At 43.7% G+C, this 15,222-nt stretch overlaps 1 protein-coding gene across 10 annotated transcripts in view; it reads right to left on the bottom strand.

The window, feature by feature from the left end:
* LOC125741845 (nucleosome-remodeling factor subunit BPTF-like) overlaps window positions 1-15,222 on the bottom strand; it is a 40,558-nt gene that overhangs the window by 24,039 nt on the left and 1,297 nt on the right. For 9 of the 10 annotated variants that reach the window (XM_049013270.1, XM_049013265.1, XM_049013266.1 and 6 more), the window contains exons 2-7: window positions 11,415-12,237; window positions 7,932-8,152; window positions 2,941-3,165; window positions 2,142-2,336; window positions 427-609; window positions 1-176 (exon numbers count right to left, since the gene is read on the bottom strand). In XM_049013270.1, coding sequence (XP_048869227.1) covers window positions 1-176; window positions 427-609; window positions 2,142-2,336; window positions 2,941-3,165; window positions 7,932-8,152; window positions 11,415-12,237 — 1,823 coding nt within the window. The remainder of the gene's footprint in view (window positions 177-426; window positions 610-2,141; window positions 2,337-2,940; window positions 3,166-7,931; window positions 8,153-11,414; window positions 12,238-15,222) is intronic. The other variant, XM_049013271.1, reaches the window with a different exon arrangement.

Here is a 15,222-nt window from a genome sequence, read left to right as displayed (position 1 = left end):
CTCCTTGCCCTCCCTGAATCCCTTGTTGGCCTCGTGCACGGCGGCAGCCACCTGCTGGCTCTTGAGCTGGCTAAGCTTGCTGTCAGGGTTGCGTAGGCGTGTCACCATGCGTGTGGCAGCGGACGCACCCCGGGCCACGCCCACTCCATCACCACTGGCCTTCTCTTTTCCCTCACCTGTTAAATGGCAAACCACCAGTAAGATTCATCTGACAACTGACAGGTGCAAACAGCAGCCTACTGATTCAAGGCAGATTTATTAAAATAGGTTGATGCAACAAGGAGCTTTTTGCTTCACAGCTATCATGTGGTTTGTACTCTTGATAAAGAATTATTCCCATCCTAAAAACACTGCTTCTGTTTGTATGCATCCTGATCATACGCCTGCCTGCATTTTGATTAACCAAATCACAAAGTTAAGACTAACCCATATCATCCTGGCTGGTGACAGACAACTGGGAAGATTTGTCTGACACATCTGGCTCCTCAGGGACTCTGGAGGCTTCAGAGACAGACGTCTGACTACTGCTGCTATCCTCTCCAGCCTGTGGGGGCTGGCTTAGCGTTGGGACCCCTTCTTCGCTGTGGGACCCAGACTCTGAATTCTGATCTGAGGATGAATCAAGCGACATGAGAGAGGCTCCTGGTGAGCCTGCTTCTGAAGAAACACTGCACAGATGATACTATATTGTCTTGGGGTTGGAATCTTGAAATACACAAGGACAGCTCACATCATTACATACAGTAGAATATCAGAATAATGATACGATGGGTAACTGGGGCAAAAGGGATGAAATTTATACTGAGCAGAAGAATTCTCATGAAGCTTCTTTGCAAAAGCTGAATGAAAGTGCAGTTAGATGGACAACAGCTCCCTCTAGTGCACAGGTGTGAGATCAGCATCCAGCCAGTATGCACGTTTGTCGCATTCATGCACAACAAAAATGAGCTCTCTCCGTCTCTCTCACACACGTGTGTGTGTGTGTGTGTGTGTGTGTGTGTGTATGTGTATATATATATATATATATATATATATATATATATATATATATATATATATTTAAAATACAACATTGTGTGCAATCAGCAGACTGCACAGAAGGTATGACAGATCTGCAGCTGAGAAATGAACGTGCACATCAGCAAGCCAAGCAAGCAGACAGCCAACAATACCCGGGCCTTTGGAGAGTGGTGGGGGGAGACAGCCCAATGGAACAAAACAATACCCCACTGATTTGTCAGCCACACAACAAAAGACCAGCAGCAGTTCAACATATTTAAAGCAAAAAAAAAAAGAAAAAGGCCTGGAAACCACTAGCTGTCTGAGCTGTACTCCTTAAGTAGAGGATTCTATAAATGTCGTCATGCAAATAGGCATGAGAAAATATATGCCATGAAAACCCTTTTACCATCCATGCAAAATCAAAATATACAAGTATAAAACATGCCCACACGTGAATAAAACAAGTCAAATAAAAGGATCTGTATATATCAGAGTAAAAAAACGATCATATGTGCTTTGGTATGAATACAAGAATAAGTGGGTCATTGAAAACATGGATGGTGGTGGTGCTGTCTTTTACATAAAGGGGAGATGCCATGAGAATGTGAATTATGTGCAGGCAGATTCAAACAGAGCTGAATGCAGCCTGTGCCAGATTAGAGGCAGTCTCTTGTTCTTGTTTGGAGGGACGCTTGGCCATGAAAAGTCACCCTGTCCTGCAGCTGTAGGGCAGGCATCCAGCACAGTGCTGCGAGTGGCTGCGACCGAGCCCACAGCCATGCCCCTGGGCACACAGGAGTGACAGCTTTCTGCATTTCACACGTGGAACACAAGCATCAGTCCGTATTCGAGGCAGATTTGGTTCTGCGTGTGACACGTGAGCTTGCCACTAATTCTGCCAAAAGAAAGCACTCCACTTTTCACTGTTAATTCTTGATTAACGGTGGTGCCGTTCCCACCTGGGAAACGGACAGAGGGCTCTTGAGCCGAATGGACCAGGATGGAGAAGCACACAGGCACAGCACAGCACAGCAAAAGAGCCCCCCCACCACCCCGTGAGAAGAGTAGGGGGGGGGAGAGACAGAAGCGCTGAGGGAAGAGGGTGGCAGATGGGATGCCGGGGAGCACATCCTCTGTACCTGCCGGCTCCTGCACAAGCTGTCGCGTAGCTGACCCCTCCTTGGCCACCTCGTTGCACACGGCGGGACCAGCCAGGATCCCTTCAGTGGGACTAGTGTGCTCAGCGGCTGAAAGGAGGACGCTGTCTGGGGACGGCGACTGGGGCTTCAGCCCTACTGAGCTGTCGCTTCCCTCTCCAGTAGAGGGTGCTTCTGCTACAGTGGAATGCACAATATAAAGACTCCAGTTTTCCCCCCCATTCTTTTATGTACCTTCCCATAGCTTCCTATATGACAAATCAGCAGCATTTAAAAAATTAAATGGATGCTGACGGGATGAAAATATGAAAACCACACTGGACTCCTTCGGCAAGTCCATCCCTGAATGAGTGACAGTTAAACGTAAATAAATGTGTCCGCAAGAAAGATCAAAAAGGTGAAATATACAAACGTGCTTTTAAAAGCCGTCTCTGCAGCATGAATCTGAATTCCATCGATGTGTTTTATTTAAAACGGTCCTGGATAAACGGACATGCAAGTTCATCGGCATTCAAAACAAAGTTTAACTTAAGAAGAGTGAAAACAAGTTGGCGAATACAATGCCATTGTGCCGACATGCACAATAAATATGTAGTGAATTTGATGGAATCATAATTGACAATTTGAAGTTATTTCACGTTCCGCTTCCTTTATTTAAATCAATGTACTGGGGGGGGGGGGGGGGGCATATTTTGAGAAGTAAATTTTGCTCCCCAGCATGGGACAGAAGGAACAGATGGAATAGCTCTCTGAAGACAAGCACCCAATCTCACTGCCTTACCTGGTGTGGGCACCTCCTCCTCAGCTGCCTGGTTCTTCGCGGGCTTCTGCTCGTCATCCTGCTCGAGGGATTTGTCCGTGACGTGCATCTCCTCAGTCTTCTCCACCTGCGCCGGTCCAGTGGGCCCAGACTCCCGTCTCATCTTCTCAGCTTCCTCCGCCGCCTTGCGCTTCACCTCCTCCAGCTCCGCCTCCTGTTTGGCCTTCAGCCGCTCCAGGATCTCCTCTGTGGGGAGATGATTAGGGGGCCGCTCAGGGATGGCATCCTGGGAGGGCACTCGCACACAGAGCTGTCCACTGAATGCCATGGCCTCTCGTACCTTTTCTAACATGAAAGGCCCATGCAACTGCAGAACACTGTAAAAAATCTCTACAAGGAAATAGTTTCTAAGGGAAAAAGAAAATGTTTTTTTTTTTTTTTTTTTAAGGAAAGAGAAACTGAGTAACTACACTTTTGGGGGATTCTGCAATCACTGATCTTCTGAAAGTTATACAAAGTCAGGAGGGAAATCAAGACTAACACTCAAAGTCACTGACAAAGGATATTTAGAAAGCAAGAACTTAAAAATCTGCAGCTAAGTAATTCAAGTAATTAACAGTTAACAATGACCAGCAGGTGTCAGCAAATAATTCTCAAATTTCATCAAGATCAATGCTACCAAATCCACCCTAGAAGCGCTAAACTGAGCTGATGTACATGTAATGTATTTCAGCACTCAACCCTCCACCCTCCCGAGTCGATATAAATCAAGACAAACTCTTGATCGCAGACCCTTTTGGAAAACAAGCCGCTCTGATTTTTCTGGGTTAGGCCTCTCAGTTCTGGGAAAACCATGCCATCCAAGATCGGAGTTCAAAGAAGGCACAGCTGAAAACCCAAGAGCAGGTCTGCCCTGATCAGGAGTCCCCAGCATAAGGAACCACAGACCTTCAGGATTGAAATCTTAAACGATTCCCTTAAGACAGTCACCTTATATGCACATAAATTCCTTCTACAATTAGCCATAAATTAAAGATAACCCACATGGGGGAGGGGGGGGTAGCTGATAACATATTTGGCACTTAAAATGGACAGGATTGCCTGTGGGCCACCTGACATGGAACCCGTAGGTTTATCTCCTAAGAGCTATGTGAAATGATGTCCATGTGGCCAAATCCCTGAAAGAACAGTGATATGACTGAGCTGCCATTCAATAGGAACCAAGGCAGATGAAAGTAAAAGCGTCACAGTCGCTGCTTGATAGCAGCTCCACACAAACGTCCACCAACACTTCTCTCATTCTCCGACGAGAGGCATATTTCTCAATAAGAGACGGGGGGAGGAACTGTGACGCTAAGACTCTGGAAAGAAATTGCACAGGTTTAGTAACCCTGCACCCCATGCATTCAAACATTGACCAAGAAAGCAGAGGCCAAAGGCAGCATGCTTCAGTCCTCCCATTCAACCAAGAGGAACAAACAGCTGGAAACAGTTAGAGCAGTTCTTTCGGTCCCTCGACCATAAAGCTGCAAAAAACAATCTACAGCAGCTTATCCTCAAATTTACACGGTGTTTCTGAAACCACTGAGGATAAATACCTCATTGGTAGGTATGACATCATGGACACACAATCAGCAATCTTTAGGCCAAAAAATCTAATCCTTAAAAGACCAGACCACAGTCCAAGTCACACACAGTGCAACACACTCTAGTATCAGAAACCTTCACGTCACAACATAACGCGTCATAATCTCATGGAGGAAACCTGATTCATTCCACTGCTCCTTCCTGGGAAACCCCAAACTGGCTAACGAAAGAGTGTGGGTGGCGGGACCTGGATGACTCAGTAATGTTATGTTAAATATCTTTTTTCCCCATCTTCGTTGTTAATTTAACACAGTCGTACAGAGCTATATGGCATATTACTGGAGCAACTTCTGTGAAGCAGCTTGATGAAGAGTGCCAACGCTGGACCCCCACTGGGATTCAAACCCACAACCTTTTTTTTTTTTTTTTTAAAGGGGGGGGGGGGCATGGAAGCACGTGCTTGCAACGCAAGGCTGCATGAATGACGGTGAGTCTGAATGTGAGTGTGTACCCCCCCTCCGCGCCCACACGGGGGGAGCAGCCAGATACACTGCACCAGTCAACAGCAAAAGCGAGAAAATGGCAAGGGGGGCATTAACCACCTGGTGACACCCCCTCCACCCTACAGACAGTACAGACGCTCTCGTACTTACAAACGAGTTACGTTCCGAATGGCCGATCTTAACTTTGTACGTCGTTATTCAACATCATTTTAAGGGTATATGCAAGTACAAAGACCTAGGATGCTGGGAGTACGCACGCTACGCTGCTGCGCGGCGGGAATAGCGGCCGGAAGTCGTATTAGGCGGAATTGGCGCGCAGAAAAAGAATTTGATGTTGCGGACAGAAAATGGGAGCCCAATGAACACAATTTGGACGTACGGTTCGTATGTCTGAAAGAACGTAAGTTGAAAGTTCTTAAGTAGAGGAGCGTCCGTGCCGTCATCAAATCCCATTTTCTCAGAATGGTGCATAGACAGAACACACTGAAATGTTCGTCTCGGACCCATCCCTCTCTATATAACCATCACTGCTAGATAATTCCTTAAACACCTGTGCCAGCATCACCCATCAACTGTACGTCATACAGCCACGTACTACAAACCTAACTAATGCCAGCCCATTTCATCAGCTTCCCTAAGGCGCTTTTCCAACACACCAAGTATGGTACTTTTGGTTTTCCATTGACTTCCAGTCAAGTACCAGTACCAGTACCGAACGTGCCAAACCAACTGGAGTACTTCTTTGGTACTTCGGGGGGGGCATCCTTGAAACTCAGTCAGTTGATTATGCAATTAGCCTGCCTCTGAAATACAATACAAATCCCAAAAACAGTTTAGAACTCAGAAAATCATTGGAAAAAAAAGAAAAAAGCGATTTCATTGTAAAAACATGAACAAAAAAAAGATCCTGCTGGCATGACAAGAAAAGAAAAAAAGGGATGTGAAAAGTATTCTGTTGAATATACTAATACAGCACGGTAACATTAACCCCCTGCGCTGTAATGTCTGTACAGCACTGAAAGTAAGAAAAAGCCTTATTTTAATATAGCTGACTAGCAATGAAAGAATTGCATGTGCATAACATGTGACATTAGTCTTAACATTGCATATCGCCTAGCCGTGTATAAAAAAATATAGCAATTTTTCTAATTCAGTACAGAACACCCCACCTCACGTTGTGATATCATTCATTCCTGGTACCAGTTTTTACGCCAGTGGAGAACCAAAAGTACGGTGCCTGGTGCAGTGGAAAAACACCCTAAGAGCATAACCTACGAACCGAAGGACTGAGGTCCAGCTCTGGCATGGCTGCCACTCCTGCTGCACTACAGATGTGCGTTCACTGTGTGTAACCCAGTGTGGTGCATAGGAGCTGGTAGCTAAGCTGCATGTTTTTGCTATGCCCCCCCCCACCCAGTAGGGGGCTAATTAGTGCACAGGTGCCATGGAGCTCAACAATAGAATGGCCCACTGAGGCTTGATTTGGGCACTGGCAATCATCACTGGGGGGCTGCAGCAGCACTGGGAGGCCCTCCTGCAGTCCCTCCCTTCTATTTTCTGCTATCTCCCTGCCATCCCCTCACCAAACCTTTCCTTGGAGCCCTCCTGGATGGTAGTATATGACCAGTGACTGTACACGGGGTTGGAGGGGTCAAAAAAAATCTCTATAAATCCTCTATAATCAATTTGAGGGGGAAAAACATACATAAAAACATCATTAAAAAGTTACAAGAACGTCATGATTAAATGACCTGAAAAGTACTAAAATGCATTAACTATCTTGGCGAAGGATGTACATCTAAGAAAAGCACAGCAGAGTCCAAAGTGAGAGACGACAGCACAGGGCTGGGCAGCACAGGGATGCAGCTGTGGGTGGCTGGAAATGGCAAGTGCAACTGGATGAGTATGCAGCAGCAGCAACAGCAACCGTAAAACCGTGAGAGAGTGACCAGCCTGCCCCAATTTGGTGCAAGAGGGGCACAGAGAGGGAGAGGCAGAGGGGTAACTGACACCTTTTTCCTTTCTGTTAAACCACCAGCACCACCATACATTCCACTACCTGTCACAGAGAGAAACAAGACAGCATTGGGGGAGGGCGGGGCCTTCTGATGACCCGGCATCGGTTCCAGCAGCTTGTGGCGGTGCCCGTCACAGGTCTAATGGCGCATGTCACCGGCAGCGTAAAATGCTCGCTGTGAGACAGTGTATAAGTGAGCTCAGCCGGTGGTGGGTCGCTGAGCCTTTCCCCACATGGCTCTGTCTGTTTTTCAAGCTAATTCAGGATTCCTCATATCTGTTCTAAGTTTGAAATAAGCATCGGCAGGCAGGTGAAATCGGAGGCGGCCATGCCACCCTCTGCTGACAGACCATGAGCGTGCCTAGACATAGTATTCCACTGGAAGATTTAAAAATGGATGCAAGTCCCATTCATAAAAATACAAACAGAATGTAGTTCTTACAAATTTAACACACAGGAACAGGCAGTTTTTTACCCAGGGCTGAGTTTACCTGACTTCAACACAAGGACTGTCCCCACTACACTACTAGGAAACCAACTGAAAAGCCATTAAGCCATTAATCTTAGCACACAACACAGCTTTCTGTGTTCTCATCTGGGTTACCCACCTATTTTCCATTTCAGCTTTCATGTTTTTGATTAAATACCAACGGTAATGTAGCCATAGGGGTTGAATGTCCACCCCACCCCCCCAAAAGTTACCTTTAGCTTTAGAGTACAGATATTTACCACTTCTAGCCTATCCTTCCACGTGACTCAGTAACAGTAGAAGACCTTTCTCATTAACAGAGAGAAAAAGCTGTCTGAGAACGATTCATGTTCCCCACACCAGCATCCCCACACACCATGCCGTGTAGCCCCCCCCCCAGGGAATTTTCCAGATTTTAGCATAGAGCTCAGCTTACCGTTAGCTGCCGCCAGAAAGCACTTATTGCTACCCCGTGCTTTGTTGGTGAGATCTTCTGTGATGTCCATGTGGGTATGGACCTCCTCTCTTATCTCCTCTAGGGTCTCGTACAGGTCCGTCTCCCAGTACTCTTTGTCCAAGCAGTCCATGAGCTCAGCCAGTTGGACCTTGGTGCTGTAGTACCATATGGCCTTATGCTCATGCTCTCCATCTTCCTCACTAGATGAAGAGAATATAGTTAGAACATGTGGGAACACACTCATCTATGCACACACATGCCTGACCTCAAAAGAATCAGTAGCATTCTAGCATTACAGTGACAACTACAGAAGGACCATGTGTAGTCTGGTCCTCCTCAATACCCGTCACAACAGACAATTTTCATTTGTGTTTTTCTACAGCCCATTTATATTAACGGGGACTGACGTAACTTGTATGCAAGTACGCATTCGCCTTTAAAAGCGATACGTGCGGCAATCGATTGTTGTAACAGCGTGAACGCGTACGGATTTTATGTGCGTTTGACAAGAAATTATCGTGCATTTTAACCTCAATTCCAATATTACGTATTAAGACATACCCAAAATATGTGGCAAAATCAAAGCAATTATATTTTGCGAATGTTTTAGTTCTGCTAATTATAGAATTTCAGAAATCAAAGAAAAAAAAATACTGGAGTGGAAAACGGCTACAATGTTACATGCTCAAGAGGTTATGGGGGTTGGAGGAATGCTGGCCACAAACTACTTCCTTTCTGAACACATCTCATCACTGAGTGAAAAGATTTTATTCAATATGCTGCCTGATTCAGCTATTCTGACTCACCAAGAGTTTCTCAGGATGAGCCTGGAGCTGCCAGTAAACAAATCACTGAGAGTCAATGAAAAATCATGACTAAACTGTCTAGTCACCAAATTTATGAGAGCCAATCAAACAGCATGACAACAAAATTATAAACCATCAGCCAATTAAAAACTAGCCAAGTTATCATTGTCCCACCTTCCTCTCTTAATTTAACCAATACGATTGACTGGTCCAGTGAATGAAACCCAATAAGTTTAATCTGATATGAGTTTCTGATATGAGATGAATTAACCATTTGAAAAAGATTTTAAAAGTTTATGCCAGTCTTGCAAGAGACACAAAGGCTGTCACACATTCACTGGCTATACAAACCCAGTTAATGATCATATCTAATGAAAATACTTTGCCTTGTTCAAACTGATCAGCTTCACTGATGAACTGCAGCTACAAAAGATTAATTAAATATAAATGTACAGCAGAAACAACAGAAATAACAATGGGGTAGCGAAGAGGAACTTGGGGACTGATCTGCCAAGGTGCTTTCTATATGGAAAGAAAATCATGGAAAAAAACAATAATAATAATAATAATCGATACTTTATTGATCCCCATAGGGAAATTGTCTTTACGCCTCCTTTACTTTACTCCTTTACGCTCTTTTTTCATAGAGGAAGTTGTCTGCGAAGGGCTGCCACCCGAAGTGGCGCCCAGGGAGCTGGGGGTTAAGGGCCTTGCTCAAGGACCCACAGTCTGAGGTGGGGTTTGAACCTGCGACCTTCTGATTACAGGCACACAGGCTTAGCACACAGGCTTAGCCCACAGAGCCACACGCTGCTCCCCAGGACTGCATAAGGCCATATAACCGAGTGATCCGTCCACACAAACTCCGCTTCACACCAGACACAAAGCATCACAAAAGATTGTAATACTGGACCCTCATCATGACAATAGGGTTCAGTTCCTGCCACTTTAAAGAGAAAAACACCTTTACATATTTAAGCATATGCAGCTGTCCATTTCACTGTTCTAAAGTGGCCTTCAATAAAACCAGTCATCTCCTTTTAGGGAATGAAACCAAACCAGTAAACGGAACACATATGAACTGGATTAAAAACAATTGCAAAATGGCAAAATAATCCAATCTTTACTTCTCAAAAAGAAAATAAATAAAATACATCATTTCAAAAGCACAAATGAGTTTTTAAATAGTAGTTTTGGTCTTATGTTCAAAGTTACAACAGAAAGTTCCAGGTTTTCATGATCTCTTTAAACCCGCAGCATCACACTGCATTTGGCCTCCACATTTAACCCAACTGCTGCAAACAAACCTCGGTTAACTGTAGCTGCTTGTACTGTATAGATGGTGAGTGAATCCTCCTCTCAAGCAGTGGATGTTAGAATGTATGCATGCAGAAAAGTGCACACGTGCAAGCATGGTGGCGTTTGACTGCTAAAATACACTGGTGCACACAATACCTAAATCAAACAGCGACAATGTAGCACTTCTCAGAGATGATGGCGTGGTAAGAAGGTGGCCATGAAAGATTTTGTAATTGTGACGCATCATTTAAATAAAAAAAAAAAAGCAAAAGAAAACACACTGTCATCAGGTTAACAAGCAACTCTGAGTAAATGAATCTGAGCACAATGCAGAATGTGAACACTCTGGGCTTTTAAAACACACCCCCGCCTTGAGCATGTGGAAGAGATGAGGTACGAACGATCGACCTGACAGCTCCTTGCGCTGCCATGCAGGGGCGCAAATCAGAATAAATGACTACATTACACAGCATTACACCTAATTACACCTGTGAAATTGCAACACTTAGATATGATACAATGAGATTTCCGTATAGATATAACCAGTCCAAAAGGGCATCTTTAAACCCAATGTGATTATTTAAAAACTTGTTACGCCATACAAAGCAATGACAAATGCAGTTTCTTCACGCATGTATACAACAATGATATGCCATTATATCAAGGCCTAATGTTACGTAATCTGTTGATATTAACATTCAGCAGCTTTAGCTGAAACAAATACCTACTTACTGAAGCCAACAACTTTCTTAAACAAGTAAATAACTGCTAGATTATGAGCAATAAAGTGCATCTTAAAAACAAATAATTTCCGCAAGCCAGTTTTATCCTAATCAAAATTTACATAAGCTATGTGATGTTATTAGTCACTGTTAATGAGCACTGAGGGACCAACACTGGAATCAGCCTCTAGCTGAGAGAATTCACCACAAATTTCATGTCATGCCTGCTTAGTACTTATGAGCTTAGGAAGTGTTATAAGAAAAGGATAAATTCAGCACCCTCCCTCAAAAAAACCCACCCTCTTCATCAAAGCAAGTTAGAGCCAGAGAAGGTGCTGCCAGAAATTTAAGGCCATCCCAGTTAAAATAACGCTATGTTCCATGTCTGTAACAGCATCAAAAGGACTCAACCCCTGGTTCTGGTGGACCACTTCCTGCTTCAGAAGGGAGAGGCAGTCAAAGTAGGTTCAATAAGCATAATTATTTAATCAAACACTTAAATACCAAGGAGGACCCATGCATTGCTGTGCACCAGAACCAGTGACAACCCTGATTTCCTATATTGATCTAACGTAACTCAGAATAAGCCCTTAAGCAGCTCTACCTCAAAATGACATAAAAGGTGCTTTACTTACACTATGATTCTCCTGTTTAGGAACCAGTATTTTCGCCGATGCCGGTCATAGCCAATGGGCTCTTGTCGAATATAAGGCCTGCTTTTTTGGCTCTCGGTCACAGAGTCCATGATGCCCGGCACCTTGTGAGCTACACAAATCTCGCACTGCCACTCATCCTCTGGCACCTCCTCCAACGGTGGCTTCACACATTCCAGGTGGTAGACGGCAGAGCAGGTCTCGCAGCACAGCAGGTCACCCAGCTTGTGGCACACGCGACAGTGGTCGTCATACTGCACCACACCCTCAGACATCAGTTCTTCACGGGCGATGTTGGTGGTGAGGAACTGGTCCACCAGGAACTGGAGAACTTTGATCTTGCTTTCCAGAGGCCCAAACGGATAGTCCTCACCCTCCTGGAATGGCAGAACGTGGTGGTACTCGCTATCGCTTTCGCAGTAGGCACGCACCACCTCCGGCCAAGTCATGCCATCGATGAAGTACAGTGTGGAGTTGACGCTGTCCTTCAAGTCAGCCGGGCCGAAGGTGGTATTAGAAGTGTCCTCCTCACGAAGGATGGCCTTCAAGAGGGAGATGTGAGTCTCTGCCAGCAGCGTACACTGCTCCTGGCAAGCCAGCGCGGCACAGAAGTCCTCAAAGCGGAAGGGCGAGAGACGCAGCACAGTGCCAAAGTTGCGCAACACCTCATAGATGGCGGCCACGTTGAGCAGCTGTTCACTGGGCACCATGAGGTCCTCGGAGCTTTTGGGGAGCTCCAGCGGAGGGATCTCCTTCTCCTCAAAAATCGGTGAACGTGGACGATGTACCCGTGTCCTCCGCCGGCCTGCCCGCCGAGAAAGAGACAGAAGGACAGTCATGGGGTAAGTAAGTACTCCGATGTCATAGACAAATCACACCAATTAAAGAAAGGGGAATTAGAAGAATATGCTCATATACGTCACCAAATGTGCAGAATAAGAAAAACACCACAATTTTACCTCTTTGGCCACATATGTTCTCCTCTCAAGTGGTTTTACACAAAACAAAACTTTGTATTCTTATTGCGATCAGTCAAAAATTCCCTGCAAGTAAAATTGAACTATACTCTAATTACCACTTGGCTGAGGTTTGAGTCCTTTATCTGATATGCCACCCAGCTGAATGAGTTACATGTCAATCATTTAATTAACACATTTCTGTGACAGTTACTATTGAACCTCAATGAGACATTTTATTACCAAGGGAGAAAAAAATATCTGCACTGAGTAACTAAATCCCTGTCAGACAAAACAAAAACAAAAACAACATGAATGACCGAACTGGAAAGAAATGGTGTAAGTGAAGGGTTTCAAACAGAAGAAAAGGTTTATTAGTTTCACATCAATGAATAAACAAGGAAAAGAACAAAATCATAAAAGCATAGGAAACATTTGGCTCAACAAGAGATACACAATGATGGCAGAAAGTCAAAGCAGATACGAAAACTCCTTAAAACTGAAACACAAATTCAACTGATTCACGCAGAATGCTTGAGGTATATACAGTTTTCTACAACAATGCACAAGATATCCATTGGACTTTCATTGGTATAGCCTGCTTAATATGTAAATTAAATTTTACTTTAAAAATTGCAAGGTACCCTAAAACTACCATCGCTTACTGGCTACACTGCATTGCCATTTTCGCTATGGGCAATTGGGGTTATCTAACAACATTAGAATCATCCATCTTTAGCATTTGACGAGGCAATGAAAATCTAATTGAAATATTTACTCTCACTGAGGGCACAGAATTTAATTCAATCATCCAGCAACATCAAATCACCCAAAAAGGCAACAACTGAACAAAGAGAACTTAACAGCATAACTGTTATGCAAGTCCATGTCTTACAGAAGTCCTGACAAAGCTAAGGCTCACATTCACAACAGCAGAGCAATATATTTTTTCCACTGTGCCGTTAAAAAAAAAAAAAAAAAACTACTGTCACAAAAAAACTGCATACCACCTGGTTTTACAGTGAAGTGCTAAGAAGTGAAAGATTTTTCAAGAATGTTCCCATATCCATGAACATCTGAAAACCCCTGGGAGAGTCCCTTCCCTGTCTTACCACTGCATTCCCATAATGCCCCTGGCTGCAGCCCAAGGCCCAAACCCAGTTAACTGAAATTGTTGACATCTTCATTATTTTTTGTCCCCTACATCCCAGTTAATCTTCTACAAACAATGACTATCACTGCTGCCAAGAACCACAATGTTTAATCAAACAATCAAGTACTGCCACTATGAAGCCCCTCCACTGCACAGGGCACAATCAGTCCATAAACAGTATCTAACAACTGAGGCAAACACTGACAGAAAAATAGAAAAAGCACAAATGTCACGAACTCCAGCAATTTCACATTTCTGCATAACATTTCTTTCGCCAACAGGAAAACACAACAGAACCGCAGTCTTCAACAAAAGCGACTAATTCAGCCTACTGTTCAAAATAGCCATAATTAGACTTAATTGAGATGTTACAATTGACTTAAACGAATTCTCAATCCCCTTAAAAGATTTACAAATATGAATGTATGCATGTGTAAACAGGTTTGTTAAAAAAAATTCAAGTAGCTGTAACATGTACCAAATAATTACTTACAGAAAATAAACAGATAAATGGACGGATGGATATTTTACAACAGGCAAAGATACATACTACACAGCCAAGGTTCACAAACCTTTTCAGCTAATCCTTGAAAGATTTACAAAACCATATTTACACACAATCACCAAACATTTGCAAGGAGTTACTATTAACTTTCCCCAAATCACAGTAAGTTCAGTGGATCCCCATTACTGACAATATTGTCATTACAGCATCCCTAATTTCAACTACACCAAATACAAAATGATTAAAAAAATTATTATATATGTCTGTCTGTTATGTAATTTAAGCTGTTCTGACTGTACATTTTTATGTAGAATACCACATGTGATTATGATGCACAGCTACCGGTCGATGTTCCATTATTTACAAAACAGAAAATAAGAAACAGAAATATGCATGATGCGTAGATTTGGAATTTCTGTAAATCTCTACTGTCTTTTTAAAATGAATATACCGAAATTCTTAAATGCAGCTTCATACCCACAGATTGCTAATTATAAATTAGAAAAAAAGCAGTAAGATAATACACACATCTAATTTCAAATGGAGACGCTGACCACGATTTTTCGACTATTGCGCGGATTTAACAATTATTGTGACAAAATAAGCCAATCAGCATACCGTACGGGCCATTTACAATGCCCCCTGGCCGATATTAAAGCACAGCTGATTTCGTGGGGATCCTTTCGGCCTGTGACGTGGACTCTCGTCTGCAACAGGTGAAGCAGAAGCGCCTATTTTCAAAACAAAAGGACGCGTGGCCGTCCTGTCACTGGGAAGTAGCTAATCAAAGCTAATCAGCGCCGGATCTGCCACGGTAAGCCAAAAGACACGTCTTCTGAATAACAGTACGCGTTAAATCCTACATGCACAAGTCAGAGACACCTGCAGCAGATTTTGAGGATAATAGGAGGTGGCCACCTTTAATCTCCACTGCCGCGTTATCATCGCAAATACACCAACAGACACGTTTGTGAATGACAGTCGCCACGCGTCATATCACGCTCACAAAATGACCTAAAAAATAAGAAATATCCTTAACGGTCAACCAAGCTAAGACCTCCATTCGTCAAGTTCGGGGAGAAAAAAAAAGTTTCAGTCAGAAAAGAGCGCTCACCGAGCAACTATGCAGAAAAGCCATTATTTTTTCATCAATATCCTGCACATAAAAAAGGCCAT

The sequence above is a fragment of the Brienomyrus brachyistius genome, chromosome 5 (assembly GCF_023856365.1).
Source record: "Brienomyrus brachyistius isolate T26 chromosome 5, BBRACH_0.4, whole genome shotgun sequence".
Lineage (NCBI taxonomy): Eukaryota > Metazoa > Chordata > Actinopteri > Osteoglossiformes > Mormyridae > Brienomyrus > Brienomyrus brachyistius.
The sequence above is the reverse complement of the archived record's forward strand: the minus strand, read 5'-3'. Positions and strand labels throughout refer to the sequence as shown.